Genomic DNA, 18,654 nt, shown 5'->3' with positions numbered 1-18,654 from the left:
TCTCTCTCTCTCTCTGTCTCTGTCTCTCTCTGTCTCTGTCTCTCTCTCTGTCTCTGTCTCTGTCTCTCTCTCTCTCTCTCTCTCTCTCTCTCTCTCTGTCTCTCTCTCTGTCTCTCTCTCTCTCTGTCTCTCTCTCTCCCCCTCTCCCCCCCTCCAAATGGCGCTGAAAGTGTTAAAGAAAACAATAAAAGAACAAGTGAGTGTACTGGGTAGGATTTACTGGCATTTACTTTTAATCTATGGTCCTTTACTCTGTAGCTTATCAGCCCTGTGTCAGTCCTTTTTCCTTCTTTATATTTCATGAGGAGCCCCCCATGCTGCTACTGAGAGACAGAGCCCAAGTGTCTGTAAGCTTTTTGTCAGGTAAAAAGAGAAGAAAAAGGAGAGGAACAAGAGGAAAAGCCAAGCTAAGAGGCATCTATTAGATGTCACTAGGCTTTTGTATTCATGTCAATGATTCAGGATTAGAGTATTTGAAATAATCTTATTGAGAGGAATCAAAAGCCCCACAGAGTGAGAGCCCGCTCTGCAGCATATGGCAGGGCAGTGGCCAATATCTTATTAAAGATGTGTTAGCTAACACTATTACTTTTATATTCTATTACAAAACTAGTATGACTCCAACAGTTAGCTACATGGTATAGTTACATCTCGGGGCTTGATATGCCGCAGAGCTGTGTGATTTGCCGGCCCGTTTGGTTATTATAAGTGTGCTTTTGGGGTCCTGATTGTTTTTTTCATTTTTGTTGTATCTTTTCTCTTCTCTGGAGCTAGGACCGTGTACTTCGACTTCCAAAAGAAAAAAAGTCCTCAAGCACCCAGAAGACTCCTCCCATGCTTGGCATAGATTAAACAACAGCGACATTTTCCCCCTCAAGAATAGTTTATTAAGCTTGTATCTGTAAACGCCTGACTTTAAATCTGACAGAGAAGAAAAAAAGCATCCCGGAGCATGTGCCTCTGTATTCCCTCCCCACCCCACCCCCCAAAACATACAAACCTCTTTAGCCTCCCAGTTTCGCTGGGTTAACACAATTAAAATTCTATTACAATAGACACTGTAACTCTAAAACCTTTAGTTGCTTCTGGACAAAGGCTTGTAACTGGAGAAATAGTTTGTTCAAGAGATTTATCTTCATCTGCCTGCACCTTTTGAGGCACCGAGCAACCAGAGACAAAACTGTACTGTTCACCATATTTCACCAACTGCAACAGGAGCATTTAGGTCACTTTCATATTGTCCAGTGTAGTATATGGTTACATAGAAAGTAACATGGGGAGAAAAAAATTTGCATGTGACCCATTTCATATCACATATGAATTTTAAAAGACAGAATTTATTTTTCTTATGTGAGATTAAAAAAAAAAGATTTTAAAACTATTTATCCCCATTTTATTGGGTCTTATTTAAGAGGTTTTATAAAATATAGGTGCATGGGGGTAATGGTAGTTTAGAAAGATTTGGAGATGTGGTTCTAGGAATTTTGTCTTCTCATTTTAAGTAACTTCCTTTAGAAAAAGCAAACATTTTTGATGCAGTAATATATTCTGATCACAAACTGACTGCACAAAGTTGCTAATATGATACACAGGAGACTTTGTACTGACTTTCTGTACTTTTCCAGAACTGTTATAAGAGAAAAGTGATGATGGGGCTAGAAAATGAAAACTCATAGCAAGATCTGAAATGCTATATCACATATACACAACTGCTATTTCTCTGAAGCTGAGTTAAATACATTTCTTGGAAGTTGTTACCAATAATTCCTTTACAGGAAAACCACTGTTATTCATTATGGAGTGTCCACATTAGTATTATGCCATGTCAAAGTACTTTGCATTATGATATAATGTCAGCATAGCTGAAATACGTTTTAATGTATCCTACTTGTAGATTAAGGAATAGCTTATAGGCAAAGAAAATTCAGACTTATTTGCTTATTGTATTATTATCATCGTGGTCACTAAGCACCAATGTACAAGACCTTTTCATTCTCAGAATATCTTCTGATATTTAATGGATTTTTAGAATGATAGAGCTTCACATAAATTCCATCACTCATGATTGTGTAAGAATTCTCACTGACAAAGCAAATGTTTAAATGTAGAAAGGTTACTAAACAACAATGAATCCATGTTCAGTAGTAGTGGTCTAAACAAGACTTTTATCTTTTTTAAAAATGCAAATATCTCAAAATAACAAGGAGAACATCATTTATCTAGCCTGTGGGTAACTTTGTAAGTATGTATCACCTTTGTACACTTTTACAGAGTACTAAAGGTTAGGAAATCAGTTAGTATAAATGGCTCTAGTGCTTTGGGAAATTTTAATCAGAGATATCTGTATAGCTCTAGTTATACGTATTTCTGACACCTACATGCTTCCATTATAAATGACACACACATCAAATTATGTTTAATAATTCACCCTTACTTAAAGCTAGACCCCCCAAAAATAATTTCTTAGATAAAAGATAATGAAACAAAGCCACGGAATGGGATAGAAACTGATTATTTGGCCACCACCTTAATAAAAGTAGCAATGATTTTCATGTTGTTTGAAGAAGTTTTTATAAAACAGAAAATAAATGGATAAACTGCATCCTAGAACTTATCTATGATTATAGGTGAAAAAAAATTAGCCAATACCACCACCATTTGTGTTAAAAGGGTCCCAGATGCCTTCACACACTTGGAAAAATGTATTCCTTTCTGCACTGAAACCATATCCAAAGCTTAATGCTTTCCATATTCTTCCCATTTCTCATTACATGCATAAGGATACAGTGTACTAAAAAGGAAAACCCAAGTACTTCATATGAGGAAAAGTCTGCCTATGAGAACATAAATTTCTCTCTTCTGAGGATTCCTAATAGCTTTTAACGCTAAAAGTTGCTACAGCATTCGGAAATGCAGAGTATGTAAATCTAATCACTAATTTTGTAAACCTATTTTCAGCTTAGTTTTCTTCTTTTTCAATGAAGCAGAATGAGATGACTTTAATTTTGAAATAACCATGCCAAACTATCTTCTCAATGTTTTCTTAATTGATTATCTCTAACAATAGTTCCATAATCCACCAAATAATCAACGTGTAAATGAAATTGAGACAAATATGGAGAGTATTTGAGCATCCCAACAAGAAGTTAATGAAATCCTTGGCATCTAGAAAGTCAGAATTTAGAAAGGAAAGTGATTTAGTTGAATGTTAAGACACAATGATGTCTGTTCTTAAGATAACAAAAATTTGTGTGGGTCACTGTAGGTCAAATGTCAGTTACGGTCATATCAAAGGTAAGACTTTATGGATGCCAGAAATAAACTACAAAGAAAATGTTTCTAAAAAGTGAGAAAGACACAAATAGCAAGAAGTCATCATATTCAACATAAGTAAACTATAACCAGCAAATCTAAAATCTTTATGGGTATATAAGCTGACATTTCATATATGTATATATATATATATATAATGAGGAATCAAAAATATACCAATAATTCCTTTTTTATTCAGCTATATTGTACTTGAACAAGATGGGGACTGAATTCACATGAGAAATTCTAAGTAACACTAGAATGAATTATATGATTTACCAAATCTATCTATTCTTTAAAAGAATATCATTCTAATTTGGTAACAATCAAACACTGATATTACATAGATCTGAATAAATAAATCAAACCCAACCTTTACTCACTGGTCAAAGTACACTATCTATCATTGGATCCCAAAATGAAGGAAAACAAAAAATCTCTATCCTCCTGATTTACTGGAATCTTATGCATATCTCACCTGAAATTTGAGTTCTTTACATGAAAGATTTTAGATTATATTTCAGAGAACTAAATGTACTTACAAAATGATCTATATTCATCTAAAACAGTGCTAGATAAGTATATACTGAACTGTTTCTAGAAAAGTAAGGGGTGAGTTTTTTTACACAAATAGGGAATGAATGTCTAAGCCAGCTAACTACATATTTAATAATTATTAACAAACTTATTTATAATAAGTTTTTTTAAAAGTTTTCCATGTAAGAAGAACTGGAAGCTTCCTTCACAGATTTAGAAAAATTATAAAATTGGGCTCTTATTTCATTCTACCCTATGTGACTTTTGTCATTATCATCTTTTCTGATTCTTACAAAGCAAACCTAATTAAGAACCTCTCTCATTAGTCTTCCAGAAAAATTAGCACAGCTTATGCTAATTACTCCTGCAAAATTTAATAAACTCGTTGAAATGGGAATAGTCTAATGAGGTTTTATTTATTGAACTAAGATAACTCTAAGGAAAAAGGTTAGGACACAAGGATATTCAATGTGGTAATAAAACTACAATTTATTCAATTTCTGAACAAGAATTTTATTGCAAACCTTTTAAATTCAAATACCAGTTACTGTGTGAATGTTAAATCAATCTTGAACTTAATTTAATAATAGGAGGTATATTTTTTGAAAATTTAACAATAATTACCATACAACCAATCATCTCAACTGTAATAGTGTCATTAGCTGCTGGTCATCAACTATTCAGACTAGCATATTTAACCACAGCCATGCCTAAATAACCTCCAAAATCTGAATATTTGGAAACATCTATAACAATTACCACCTTCAGGGAACACAAAACAAACTCCTATAATTGTATTAAAACTGTTGAGGTCTCTTTTTCTCACTGTGCTGGGTTCAATCACAGTAGATCACAAAGTGGGAATCCATTTCCTATGTAAGATCTTGAAGCAACCAGTGTTATTTTTTTTAATTCCACTTATTTTGATGGGCTACATCTAGCTAGTTGCTATCGCCAAATTACTAGCAACAAATGACTACAGTTAAGTTTTAAGTCACAAAATAGCTTATTATGCACCATAGAATAGCTTTGTCTGGTCACGAGGCTAACTACCCTATAAATAGTTTTCCTGAATAACCACAGCTAAAAGTCTTTCAAGTGATAAAAATAGAAATGTTCTTCCAAAATCTGAAGGGCAAGAAGAGAGGACTGAAAATTATTGGTGTCCAAATGTGGACTGTGTGTGAAAACTACGCTAAATCCCAACACAACAATTGATCATACTCCCAATTCCATAATTGCACATTGTTGTATGTCTTGTAGAAACAGTTACTATTGCTGATGTATGCAGGCCTCGTGGCCTATTTTACACAATATGCTGGGATTCGCATCCATAAATCTGAAAGCAGATCAAACTCTAAGCACGTAACACAGATATTATGCAATCCGTAATATGGAATCAAATTGGAAACTATGAAATTCAAACACGGTTGCCATCATATTTTTCCTTCACAGCAATTTTATGGAATTGAAAAATCTTTTCTATTTAGCCCTTCCTTGTATAAGTTCTTTGTTGCTGTTATTCTCTTCTCTTCTTGTTAAAAAAAAAATGGAAGTTTCACATGTCAGCACAGACAGGACGGGGGCTTTTTAAAGCTCTGGCAGTCCGAAGGACAAATAAATTCTGAAAACTCATATGCAAATAAAAATAGCTAAATGGGGTTTTGCATATCAATTGGCATCGTAGCTTAAAAAGATGGTTCACATGCACAAGTGATAACAGCAGGCAAATAAACATATGTTAGGAAGTGTACGGATATTCTAGTTGCTTCAGCTTTTGAAAAAGCGCTCCTTTTGAGAGACAGACACTGCCTACACACGATTTCCTACTTTCCAAACCAAAGGGAAAAAAATGAAAAGGATAAATGTCATGAGTAATATTACTAAAGCCACCAACAGTATAAAGTGCATACTTATTTTGCCTAAATTGTTTGAACTACCCCAGCCAAGAAAAGGTTTTAAGTACCCTACTGGGACAGATGCAAAGCGGCAACAATAGAAGCCGTACTAATGCAATCCAGGTAACACAATCCTGTTTCAAAAACACAGGCTGGGCTAATTATGGCACTGCTGAGTCAAGTTTCTTATGCCATTGCAACCCACAGGAACAGGTCAAAATCAAATGTTATTCAAACCACAGTCATATCAACCTTCTATATCAGAGTCACAATTTAAAACCGAATGAAGAACTTAAAAGCTTAACCCATTCACAAGCAAAAAAAAATGTTCATTGCGGGTGGCGAGGTAAGGTTTATTTTATCATCTAAACTGAACTGTGTGCATAACAGGATGCTGGCGATTTCGAGGTTTTGCCTAATATGTGAACTCGTTCTTTGATCAGAATTATTCTTTTTTATATAAAAAAATGTTGTTTTAAAAAGGCTAACATAATATTTACATTGATTACCAAGCTACAAAATGCCAATTGAGTAAGCCAAACTGCCTATACAACAGATTTATGTGTGTGTGTGTGTGTGTGTGTGTGTATTATAGTCATACTTTGCCTAACTCAAGATTTAAACATCTTTGCAGAAAAAGTGTGAAGTGTATACCTACATGTAAATACACATGGCCTTTTAATTCTCTGTGTGGTCAGGTTAATAGCACTCACACATAACTGCCATACCACCTTACAGAGAATGAAAATGCATTTTTGAGGTATGAATATTAAATTATTTCAGAGGCTAAAGATCTCTGTTTAATAATTCTCTTTTTGTTGCAACCTGAAAGGGTATATTTGGCAATAAACATTTGCTTTGGCTTTTAGCCCCAATAAGGGAAAAGATGAGCTACTGGTCACACAACTTAGGTGTTAGTGAAGTCTGAGTATGCAGAATATATCTTCTTTGCTTTATTGCTCACCAAAAATGGACAATCCAGCAAAGAAGATCCGAACCATATAAAACTGATGCATTACCTTGAAAAAAATTGCCAAAACCCTGAAAAGATTTCTTGATTAGCTCTTGTGCTTTCTTATGGAAGGAAGGGAGTCACTTTCTTACAAGGTTCTTTTTGTGGATTGGTGGAAGGCATTCCTCTTCCTAGCTGACAACTGACAGAATACATAAACCTTCCAGGCCATTTAACTCTCAAAGACTAATGCTACATAACAAATGGTTTATCATATATGTTTCCGTACAATGAATTTCAATAATTAAAATGTAAAATGAATATTTGGAATGCAACTTTGCATAATGTGTAAGCACAGTGACTTGAAATGGCAATATACAACTAAAACAGATTTATTGTTCTACCATGATTTACTTGGTCATGTCAGATTAGTAATATGGATCTGTTTAAAAACACAATAATTAAGACAAGCAGGATGAATTAATCAACTCACAATACAGTAAAAGTAGCAATCAAACCAGGAAAATAATAGTAGAAAATCTTAGTTCACAGATCTCTTTTAACTGCTTTTATGCATAAATAAAAACCTTAAAATGTAGATGGATTGCATCCAACAGAACTACTGTAGCTAAAAGTGATAATGATTCAAACATTTTTCAAATAAAAGTTAAATATTTATAAGTACCCAACCACATTTCATAAATCACAAACTATTATTATTTTATTTCTGAAGCTTCCTGGCACAGCATGAAGATTGAACCACAGAAAGTCAGGGGAGAAAAAATATCTCTTTCAGAGTATGAATCAGACACAAAACCAGAGCCCTCCAAGGAACAGGTCTCCCTCCAAATAACATTCCATATGGCCTTCATGGGAACTGCAGTCACAGCTCTGCTTAATTCACTATCAACAACCAAATTTCATCCATATACATCCATAACCCTTGCCCGTTAGTGACACAGGGCAGGTGTTTCATTATAATGAGGAATAAGAATTCAAGGAAAGAATAGTGGCCCCTACCTGTCAATTATCACGGGATCTGAGGGAGTCTCATTTCGGTTGCCACAGCTTTTCTTGTCACAACAGCGGCTATAGAGCAAAAGGGAAAGGATTTAGTACAACCATTACATTGTAAAATTATCATTAGGCAGACAGAAGGTTCAAATTGCTGGGTTACATATGGTAGAATTACCATGAAGCCATACCTGGAACTCAACCGATCTTTGTGACAGAAAATTCTATTTGGGTCACCTATGGGTTAATGATTATATTTAACTTCTCCAGGCACAGCTGGGTAGGAACCATGAGGTGGGGGTGGGATGGGGGATCCTAATAACTGTTATCCCATTCACTAGCCTACAGAGGGGCAGACCGTGGAATGTTAGAACTGGGGGAGGCCTGAGAAATCATGGAGGCAAACCCTAGAGTTTCAGATGAAGAGATGGGCATCCTGAGCGAGTACCAACTTGCCCAGGGTCACACACCACAGGGTCTGGTCCCAAGTGGCAGGAGGTTCTCGCTCCAATTCCAATGCTCTGTCTGCTCCCTTTTGTCTTTCATAGGTTACATATAATGTATACAATTGCCACTTGGACCCAATGTAAAAAAGGTTCAGAATTATAGAAAGATCCATGGGATTTCATTTTGTAGAAAGTAGAGATAAGGACAGAGGTACATTTTTTCCCTCTCCCATGATCACAGGACAATAGGACTTGGGATAAAAAGGACCACTGTGACCATTTAAACAAATCTCCTCATTTTACAGATGAGGAAACTGAGGCCCAAGATGATGATGATAATGATGACAGCTAGCATTCATATAGCACTCTAAGGCTGCTGAAGCACTTTACAAAGATCTCACTGATCCTCAAAACAACCCTGGGTAATAGGTACTATGATTATCCCCATTTTAGAAATGAGGAAACTTGGGCAGACAGAGGTTAAATGACTTGTCCAGGGTCACACAGTGAGTGTCTGAGGTTGGATTTGAACTCAGGTCTTCCTAACTCTGGATCCAGGACTCTATTGACCTCATAGCTCAAGGTCGCATCGTATTAAGCAATAAAACTGAGATTTGAACTCAGGTCTTGTGACCCTAGGCAGCTAGGTGGTTCAGTGGATAGAGTACTGGACTGGGAATCAGAAAGACTCATCTTCTTGAGTTCAAACCCAGCCTCAAACATTTACTAGCTGTGGGACCCTGGGCACTTAACCCTGTTTGCCTCAGTTTCTTCATCTGTAGAATGAGCTGGAGAAGGAAATTTTAAGCCACTCTAGCATCTGCCAAGAAAACCCCAAATGGGGTCAGAAAGAATTAGACATGACTGAATGACAAAAAAACTTGTGACCCCAAATCTAGTCGTCTCTATTCTCTTTGTGGGGAAAGTTTCCTTCAAATAAAATTATTCCAAAATCCTACAATAAAGGTTTGCTTAGAGGTTACCTTCATTATAGTCAGAATTTCTAAAGGTGAGAGGAAGGCAGCAGAGAAAGGCTATAAACTCCCTGTGCCAGCTGCTTTCTGTGTTTGTTTGAATAGTGTTTTAAATTTTCTGAGAACATTAATGGCTACTCCTATTATGGTAAGATTTACCCTAGAAACTGATGCCCTCTATCAGGTCATATATAAAGTAAGTATGTGAAATGTAAGCTCCCTCTATGCAGACTCCACTCCAACTCTGACTTTGAGGTTTGCATTCTTTATCAACTAAGATCTTGCCGTGTTCCAAAGGATTTTAAAATATTATTTGTGAGGAATGCTCTTTGGAGAATGGACCATTTAAGAATCACATTTATAAGTTAAATTTACCATGGTGCCCAAACCACACAGACTGATATAAACCAGTAACAGTTGACATGTATATCATTGTAATGTAATGCCAAAAGAAGGCAACTTCCCAGGTTCAAAATACCAGCATAGGTGCTCTCTATTTTATTCAGTAACAAACTCAGAACAGAGAAGATCAAAACATGACATCATTCAAAATACAGCATTTACTAAGTGTGATTAAATAATCTCCAAGGCCTACCCCACCCCAGGACTTTCCAATCATTCAATCAATTACAAAGTTTCTGTTCTAAATACTTCTCCACCCCTAGGCTATACCTTAATTAAGTCCACCACGAAGCCCCTCTTCTCAAGTGGAGATTAGTTTCCAAACATAGGTAAAGTACCTTCATTTGTCAATCACAGAGCACAATAAGGTAAAAAGTTCCCCACCTCCTGGATCACAATTGAATCTACCCCAGAGTTACATCAAGTTTAAACACAGCACTTAATACCCAAATGGAGGTCTTTTCTTCATCTTGACATGAGGCAAGTTCTCAGCAATCTTAGTTCCTGGAGAGACAAGGCTTAGCAAGGCCATAAGATACATTGCCAGTCCCTTCATGAATTTATCCTCTGTCTGTAGAACAGCCCTAGAACCCCTGAACACATTAGCAAAGCCCTCTCCCAGGATTTCTGTAAACATACAACAAGAAAATCCTTCTTCAGGGCTTCTGAACCAACAGAAAGGCTCCCAGACCCCTGCAACAACAGTACTGTCCCTCACCAGTGGACAGTATTCATTCTGTCTGCAGGACAGTCTCCAGACCCCTGCAACAACAGTACTGTCCCTCACCAGTGGACAGTATTCACTCTCTGTCTGCAGGACAGTCTCAGGCCTTCTTAGCGAACAGCCAGGTTCCAGGACTTCTTCAACAAAAGGACAGTCTTTCACCAGTGGACAAATCTGGCAAAATAACATCAAAACAGACAGACAAAGTACCAGCAAAACAGCCATGTCTCCTCAGTCCTTGGCAGCTCAGGGGGCAGGTCTCAAAAGTCCAGGGCAATTCAAAGCGGCCACCAGCAATTCTTTTAGTCTCTCTCTCTCCACGAGGTGCTGCTTCCAAAAAAAAAAATCTTCCGCCTCTCTCTAGTGTCTCTCCAAATCTACGTCACCAGCTCCTCCCAATTCAGGACTTTCTTTTCACATCAACAAGCCCATCCCACAGGTGGGATTAACAAGCTCTGGGTTTTAACACAATCAATTTGAAAACCAAGCCAATACAGGGGAATCTTTAATTGCCATTACTATCACAATCATGCTTTAAGGTTTACAAAGCACTTTACTTTATGTCATTTAATCCTCAAAATAAGCCTCTGCCACAGGGAGAGAGACTACCATAAAGACTACCAGGGCATGGTCCCTCCCTTCAAGGAGATTATAGTGAAACAGGTTATAGACAGCACAGTTTGCAGTTTGCGTTGAGTTCTATATCACCTGCATGAAATGGAGTTCAAATATATCTTAAAGAGAGGGTTAGAACCAAGAGATGAATAAAACAAAAACCTCTACTACAAACCTGATTTGTGATTTCCCCACTATTGGAAAAGTAAGGCTCACTTGTGCCTACCTACACTTATCAATTCAAGAATTTGGTGACAGAATCTAACTTCTAGAAACACGTCTTCTACCCTGGCTCCAGCTTCCCAATGTTTTGAGTGCTCTCTCGCCTCAACATTTTGTAAAGTATTAAAAAAAAAAAAGTCTAGAAGGCTTTCCCTGGGAAATCAAAATTGCTAGGGAACCACCCAATATTTTTTTTTCTCTCAAGCAAAGGTTGGATAACCATTTTTTTATTATGTTATAGAAGGTATTCTCGTTCCATTATGGGAGATTGGATGGTCTCAGCGATTCTCTTGGATTCTGTAATTTTTCTCTCCTCTGCTTCAACAGCAAGGGAGACAGTAGATGGCTCAAAATTTATCCTCCCTAGTGACCTCTAGATTGCTTAGACTTAGCAGACTCTGAATGGGAGTCTCTACTCATTCATTCAACAAATATTTAGTGATTTCCATTTATGCAAAGAGTGCTGTATTAGAGACTTTATCCATTTCATAGCATGGTAGTTCATTCTCTCCAAACCTAATTAAATCAGGTGAGGTCTCGATGAAAATGAGAAATGGTATCTTTGTTTGCTATAGGAAGAAGGGTATAAGAAATGTTTGGGATATCTTGATGTTAAATGAAGAGTATAAAAAGACTAAGGAGAGGATGGAAGAGGAGAAATTGATATCAAACAAAGTAATACAGAATGAAAGTAAACAAGGGGGGATAGGAAAGAATCACAGAAGACTAAAGAGAGTAGGAAAAAGGGCAATGATAGAGGAAATAAAACACAGTGAGAGAAGCCAAGGATAAAGAAGGAAAGACCAGAAACCAAACCAAACCAAATCGGTGAATAGTTACAATTTTTTTAGGAGGGCAATTGGGGTTAACTGACTTGCCCAAGGTCACATGGCTAGTTTTTGTGTTAAGTGTCTGAGGCTGGATTTGAACTCAGGTCCTCCTGACTCCAAGGCCAGTGTTCTGGTCACTGCACCACCTAGCTGCCCCTGTTATGATTTTTTTTTAAAAAGACTTCCTAATTAAGTATGAAGAATTTTTTAAAGTCCCTGGGTCTTTTGCCACATCCCATATCACAGTGGTTGAAGTAAAGTCCTTTTTTAACTTTAACATTTGATAGTGAATATAGGAGCATTTTGCTGTATACCCTAAAGTCTCAGGGCATCACTATATTTTTTTCCTAAGCCCAGAATCCACTTTGTCTGCTATTCTGTACATTTGTTTACCATTTGGAAAACATACTCAAAATATTGAGAGGCCTTTTCCCAAGATCTCACTACCGCCACAAAGGACCAAGGAATTGGAACAAACTGCCAGGTAACAAAATCCTCTGAAAATCCACTCTGAAACAGCAACAACAGCGTAAAGAAAACAGTTAGAAAACAGGTTTAAATCCCTGCTCTGCTGCTTCCGAAGTCACGTGATAATGGACACATCACTTAATCTCCCTGAAATTCAGTATCCTCACATGGAAAATTGTGGCCACCCTAAGGCAACAGAGAAACATGGGAGGGTGTGAACAATCTATAGCATATTATCAAAGAAAACTTGTTCCTCTATAGTGCCATAAAAGATATTAAAAGAGATGTTCAACTAGAAAAGGAGGTGAGCTGGCCAAGTATTGAGAAGGCAGACCAGTCATATAGTGAGAATGGGATAATGGATGGACAGCCTATGGACTCCTTAGACATCCAGGTAGTATCAAGAAACCTAGAAGGCACCCTGTATATCAAGTGGACCTGAAATGGAGGATTTATGGATCATGGACGAGAATGACACAAGACTAAAGGTTTAGATGGGTAGTGAGCTATGCTATTGGAGGGATAGTCCACAAAATGAAATTCCAGATCCATCAATATGACCAAAATGGTAATTGATATGTAGATATATATGTGTATATATATCATATATGTATATGTTATATATGTGTATATATCATATATGTAACCATTATTCCACAGAATTGGTACACCAATAAAATAATATATGTAAAATAATGTGTCAAGTGCTGTATGGATGTGGAGAGGCAACATGGCACAATGAAAAGGAAGCCAGCCTCAGGAAGTCCAGGGGTTCAAGTCCTATCTCTGACATATACTAGCCATGTGGTCCTAGACCAGTCACCTAACCCCTTAGTACCCCCAGCAACTTTCTAAAATTATAAGTTGTAGGGTAGGTGCCTATCTGCATGGATAGAGGGAGTTTTATGACTGCAATCTCCCTAGAGCAATGAAATCAAAGGTCAGCATTCACACACACACTCTCTCTCTCTCTCTCTCTCTCTCTCTCTCTCTCTCTCTCTCTCTCTCTCTCTCTCTTTCCATATATATAGATAGGTAGATATAAATATAAATAGAGATTTATACACATACACACAGTGGAGAAAAATACATGTAGACTAAATGACAAAGACAACTCCCTTTTAAAATGTATTGTTAAATAATAATAAATAATGTATGTGTTAATAATAGTAAATATATAGCACTTTAAGGCTTGCAAAGTGCTTTACAATTATTGTCACTTTAACCTCACAACTTTGGGAGGTAGGTGCTATTATCATCCCCATTTTACCTATGAGGAAACTGAGGCAGACAGAAGTTAAGTTACTTGTCCAGGGCCACACAGCTAAGATCAAATTTGAACTCAAAACTAAGGCCAGATTTGAACTCAATAATTGCCGACTCCAGGTTTAGCACTCTGTCACCCACTGCGCCACCTAGCTGCCTTGGCTATCAAAATTTAGTCATTTTCCATTGTTTAAAGCAATGATCAAAAGGAGTGTTCCAGAAATAGGATGCTGAGCAGTGGCTTTTGATGTGAGTTTGGCTGGTGTCTAACCAGCACTGTCCCAGGATGGGGAGTTAATCCCCACCTTGAGGAAAATAGCACTGAAAGAGATCAACTCCAATAATGCCAGCTTCATAAACCCACAACCTGATTCCCAGCGCGGGCATTGCTGACCAAGCCCTGTGACTGCCAAGGGATCCTGCACACAGAAGGAAAAGAAAATGAGTTTCTACCTTGTAGCCTTGCCCAAGAGGCTCATCTCTAGTGAGCTGATAAGGATCTCCTCAAATGAGGCAAGAAAATTTTAATATTTCCTCATCATGGAGTCTGCATTTATTCCAGAGGCCTGAAACTTTACTACCAGTCATTTGCTCGAGTAGGTTATAATTCTAGGTGGTTTCATGGGAGAAAACATTTGGTTCACAATCTCTTAGTTCCTAGAAGGCACATTTAAGTCTCACAAATACCAAGGCTTGTTCTTTCTCAGGAACTGAGAAACCCTGTCACCTATGTAGTAGCTATTTTCCCAGAATCTTCAAACAAGCTGTTTTTCCTTCTTTCCATGAATTCAAATCTTGGCCATCCCTCTAGGCCCAGCTCAACCCCCCTACTTTTGTGAAGCCTTCTCTAATAACTCCATCCCACATGAATTTCTCCCACCTCCGGATTTGTGTGTCTTATATCCTGTGCTACATAATGGAGTGCTTTATAAAACGCAGTCTTGTTCCTGAAGAGTTTCATCAGGGGAGGTCACCTGGTCTTCCCTAAAATGGTATAAGCTCCTTGTGGGCAGAGGTCACTCTAAATACTTCAGTATTAGGGAGAAACTACCATGCTGAGAAACAGCAGACTAGGTTCTGGTTCTCTCACTAACTTGCTGTTCCTCCTCAGGTAAAACACTGCAATTCTTTAGGTCTCAATCTCCTCATCTGTAAAATACAGGGGTTGTACTAGCCAGTCTCGAAGGCCCTTTTCAGGTCTGACATTTTGTTTCTTTGAATCCCTCAAAGGACGGTACACAGTACAAAGCACACAGCAGGGATCTAACAAATACTTGTTAGTTCACTGAGTCTGTAGTTTAGACTATGCATTTATTCTTTGCCAAAAATCAGAGAATACAGGTGTAAAATGAGATATAGTAAACTCTTCTTTGTCCAGAATATTTAGACAATTTAATGTTCTGATTTGGTAAATACTCTGATTAAAAGAATGTTACCATTTCTCTATTGTATACGTGGATTTATCAGTTTTCAATTGATAGATTTTCATTCAATCTTATTCAAATTTTCCCCCAAAATCAACTTTATTCAATTTTAAAAATAAGACTATAACCCACAATACTAAAACGGAACTGAGCACAACCAAATATCCCTTTGATAATTCAAAAATTACTCCAAGTCATCACTACATATATCAATTACCACTTGTCTCGCAACTCTCCGTTACTTTTATTAGGAAATATTGTATATTGTATTTATTGTCTTTAAGGCACAAAAAGTAGCATAAAGGGCACATGTAGCAAGAAAATACAAGTCAGTCCTACATCAAGAAACAGAGTCTAAACAGAGTCTAAAATAATAATATCATATGCAGAGTCTTATGTTGGACTAGTAGCTATACAATAATAAAAGAGCTAAAGGAAGGTCCCGGTGCATTGAGTAGATTCTCTATGGAGATTAATAAATCAACTAATAAGAATCACATGAATGAGAAAGTTTGGACAACTTGCAATCTTCACTAGTAAAGGAGATATGTGTATTAAAGAGTGCACAGGTCTCTCAAATTACCCAAGTAAATTATCTATATTTGTGGCTCAATCACCTACTAGAATATAAATTCTATGAAGTCATCTATCTAAACTTTCAAGCTTGCCCGGCACTAGTATAGTGCTCTGTACCCCATAGATGCTTAGTAAATATTTGTTGAATACATTAGGATAAAGTAATTTTAGAACTGCAAGAGCTTTTTTGTTGTTCGTCTTGTTCAGTCATATCCGCCTGCGAACCACAACATGCCAGTGCTGTCGGATGGACATTCTTGGCAAAGATACTGGAGTGATTTGCAATTTTCTTCTCCAGTGGATTAAGACAAACAGAAATTAAGTGACATGCCCAAGGTCACATGGCCAATAAATATCTGAGGTCAGATTTGAACTCAGGTCGTCCCAATTCCAAACCCAGAGCTCTATCCATTGAGCCATCTACCAGCCTCTGCAAGAAATCTTAGAAATCATCTTATCTAATACTCTCATTTGCAGAAAAAAAAAACAACAACAAGGAAACTGAGACCCAGACAAATTAGGTGACACGAGAAAGAGAGAAATTTCAAAGCCAGTCTTTGAACCCAGATCTCCTGAGTCCAAATCCAGTGTTCTCTTCATTGTAACATGCTTGGGGGACAAGGTGTGGTGGGGGGTGGAGGGAGGGAGGTGTTATCTTTGCCTTCTGGTTGTTTAGAACCCAGATAAATGGAAATTTTATGTCAACATTAGCCAATTTTTAAAATTAATTTATGATGCCTATCAGGTGATCCTGAGCAATTAAATTTAAACTCCTTATGCCTCAGTTTCCTCACATGATCCTATGATACTTCTGTGACACCAGAAGACTTACAGAGTGCTTTTCCTCCCAGCAACCTATGAGGCAGGTCATGCCAATACCATCATCTCTGTTTGATAAAAGAAATGCTGCAGCCAGAGGGAGACAATAACTTGCTGGAATTGATCTGCTTATAAGTGATGGGTCAAGATTTGAACCCTCATCTTCTGATGCCAAGTCCAGTACTTCACACCTCAATTGGATGACTCCCAGTGGGTGCTCTGAACATGTAATTTAAGTTCATAATTTTAATTACATGGTGTATTTTTATTTATATTTAAATATTGGAGAGGAAAATATGCATCCAACTTATGGATCTTTGCTTTAAGAAAAATCTCAACAGAACATGGTCATTTCAACCTTTACCATAAGATATTAATAAAACCCAATGTCTACTCAAAAATATAAAAAAAATTCCTTTAAAACAGAGAAATAGTCCCCTACCATCAAGGCAAAAGGACTATTTCTCCAAGGATGACAATAATTATAATCTAAGGATGTTAAGTCCTACAAGCAGACAGGAAAATGACTTCTTTCCCCCTATCAGCAGAGCACAATGGATTCCTTAAACTTAAACAGTCACCTGAGATGCAACTCGCTGTCTTGTCTGCAACAAAGCAAAATCATTCAGGGTCCCTCCTGTAAATTGGAATTCTCTATGTTCCCTATGCCATGGCTTCAACATACTATAAATATACTGCTTTTGTGCCATAAATGCAAAGTTTTATTGTGCAGTTAGCCTTGATAGAAAGCACTGCAGAAAGTTGTTTAGAAATTAAATATCTAAAACAAGCTATTTTGAAATCCAGAGCCCTCACTATTTCATGTCTGAAATGAAGAAATTTCATCTTAGGGAGAGCAAGCTGTCTTTCACACCATATGGCTAATGGTAGTGCATAGCAATTAGCTGGGCTGATTAATGGTGAACAGACTCTAATTTTATGCTTATAATTGAGCCTGCATTTGCACCCCTGGTGCAAATTCAGCACATCCCAACTTCCACTTACAACAGGCAAGAAATCAAGAGAAATAGAATGGTGTGGAGAGTGAGAATCTTTTTTTCCTTGAGCCCCCTAAAGAGCATCAGATTTGCAATTTAAAAGAGTGTTAGCCACACAATAGATGACAGATTTGTATAATAGGGTCATGGCAGCCTGGTAAACAAACAGTACCCCTTACAAATCCATAGGCAGCTAAGAAAACTGTAATCGGTAACATTAGCAATGGGACATTTTGAATATGGTTTTTTTGCAAACATCATCATTTGCCTTCAGTGGCTTGAGATTTTTATTTTGGCTATTTTATGTTTTTGAAAAATAGAGAGAGCACCCTTAGTAAAGCCAGCCAGCCAGCATAATAAAATACTTTGGACCGATGAATTTTAAAAACAAGAAAAATATAAACTGCACTAATAGAGAGTAGGCCTACATGTGAAAGGCCTAATACATCTTTAAGTATTTCAAGAATGGAATTATTCTACCCAGGTCCAAATACATGCAGATAGAAGCTGCAATTCTGTGAAATATAGATATTAGCAGGCCTATCTAGTTAAGATCCATTCTGCTGTCTATTACCTGCTTGGCTAGAATCACAGGCAAAGGAACATGGAAACTCCATACTAATGACATGCTAATTCTGGGTAGTTTGTTTTTTTTTTCAACATAGTAAATGGCCTAAAATGTAAAGGGGTTAATATTTTTAAAAGGTCCTACATCACAAAATGCATTTAGCTGGTTTAATTCTGAAACATGCAATTCAATTTTCTTTTATGAAATATATCTTTATATTTGAAGTCACTAATCTTTTCCAAATGGAATACTGGAGGAAGAAATGGTTATCCAAGACTACATTTTTGTTCTTTCATAAGCTGTTGCTTGAAAGTTAAAAAAAATAACCTATTTTTGTATTAATTAACAGATTCACAAGTCAAGGAAGTGAGAACCTGCTAGATGCCTATGTATTAAAAATAATAATAATAGGCTGGTATGTTTAAAGTTTGTTGTTGTAGGCTGGGGGATAAAGGGAAAGGTGTTACTGGTGGGGGAGAGAAGGGAAAGACTGGTAAAAGCAAGAAAATGTTGAGTAAATATTTGTGATTTCCCTAGCCATGGGAGAAAACAAAGCTATTTCCATTTTAATCCCAGGAAAACAAAATAAAGAATCTTAAAAAAAGAAAC

General features: G+C 37.0%; 1 protein-coding gene across 5 annotated transcripts in view; it reads right to left on the bottom strand.

Moving 5' to 3' along the window:
- EBF1 (EBF transcription factor 1) overlaps window positions 1–18,654 on the bottom strand; it is a 461,328-nt gene that overhangs the window by 426,196 nt on the left and 16,478 nt on the right. For all 5 annotated transcript variants that reach the window (XM_069102477.1, XM_069102478.1, XM_069102479.1 and 2 more), the window contains one exon: window positions 7,720–7,788. In XM_069102477.1, coding sequence (XP_068958578.1) covers window positions 7,720–7,788 — 69 coding nt within the window. The remainder of the gene's footprint in view (window positions 1–7,719; window positions 7,789–18,654) is intronic.

This window comes from Petaurus breviceps, unplaced genomic scaffold (genome assembly GCF_028583685.1).
Source record: "Petaurus breviceps papuanus isolate PSGF00001 unplaced genomic scaffold, PetGlider_PUasm1.0 551, whole genome shotgun sequence".
In the NCBI taxonomy this organism is placed as follows: domain Eukaryota; kingdom Metazoa; phylum Chordata; class Mammalia; order Diprotodontia; family Petauridae; genus Petaurus; species Petaurus breviceps.
Note: the sequence above shows the minus strand (reverse complement) of the source record. Positions and strands in the feature narration are given on the sequence as shown.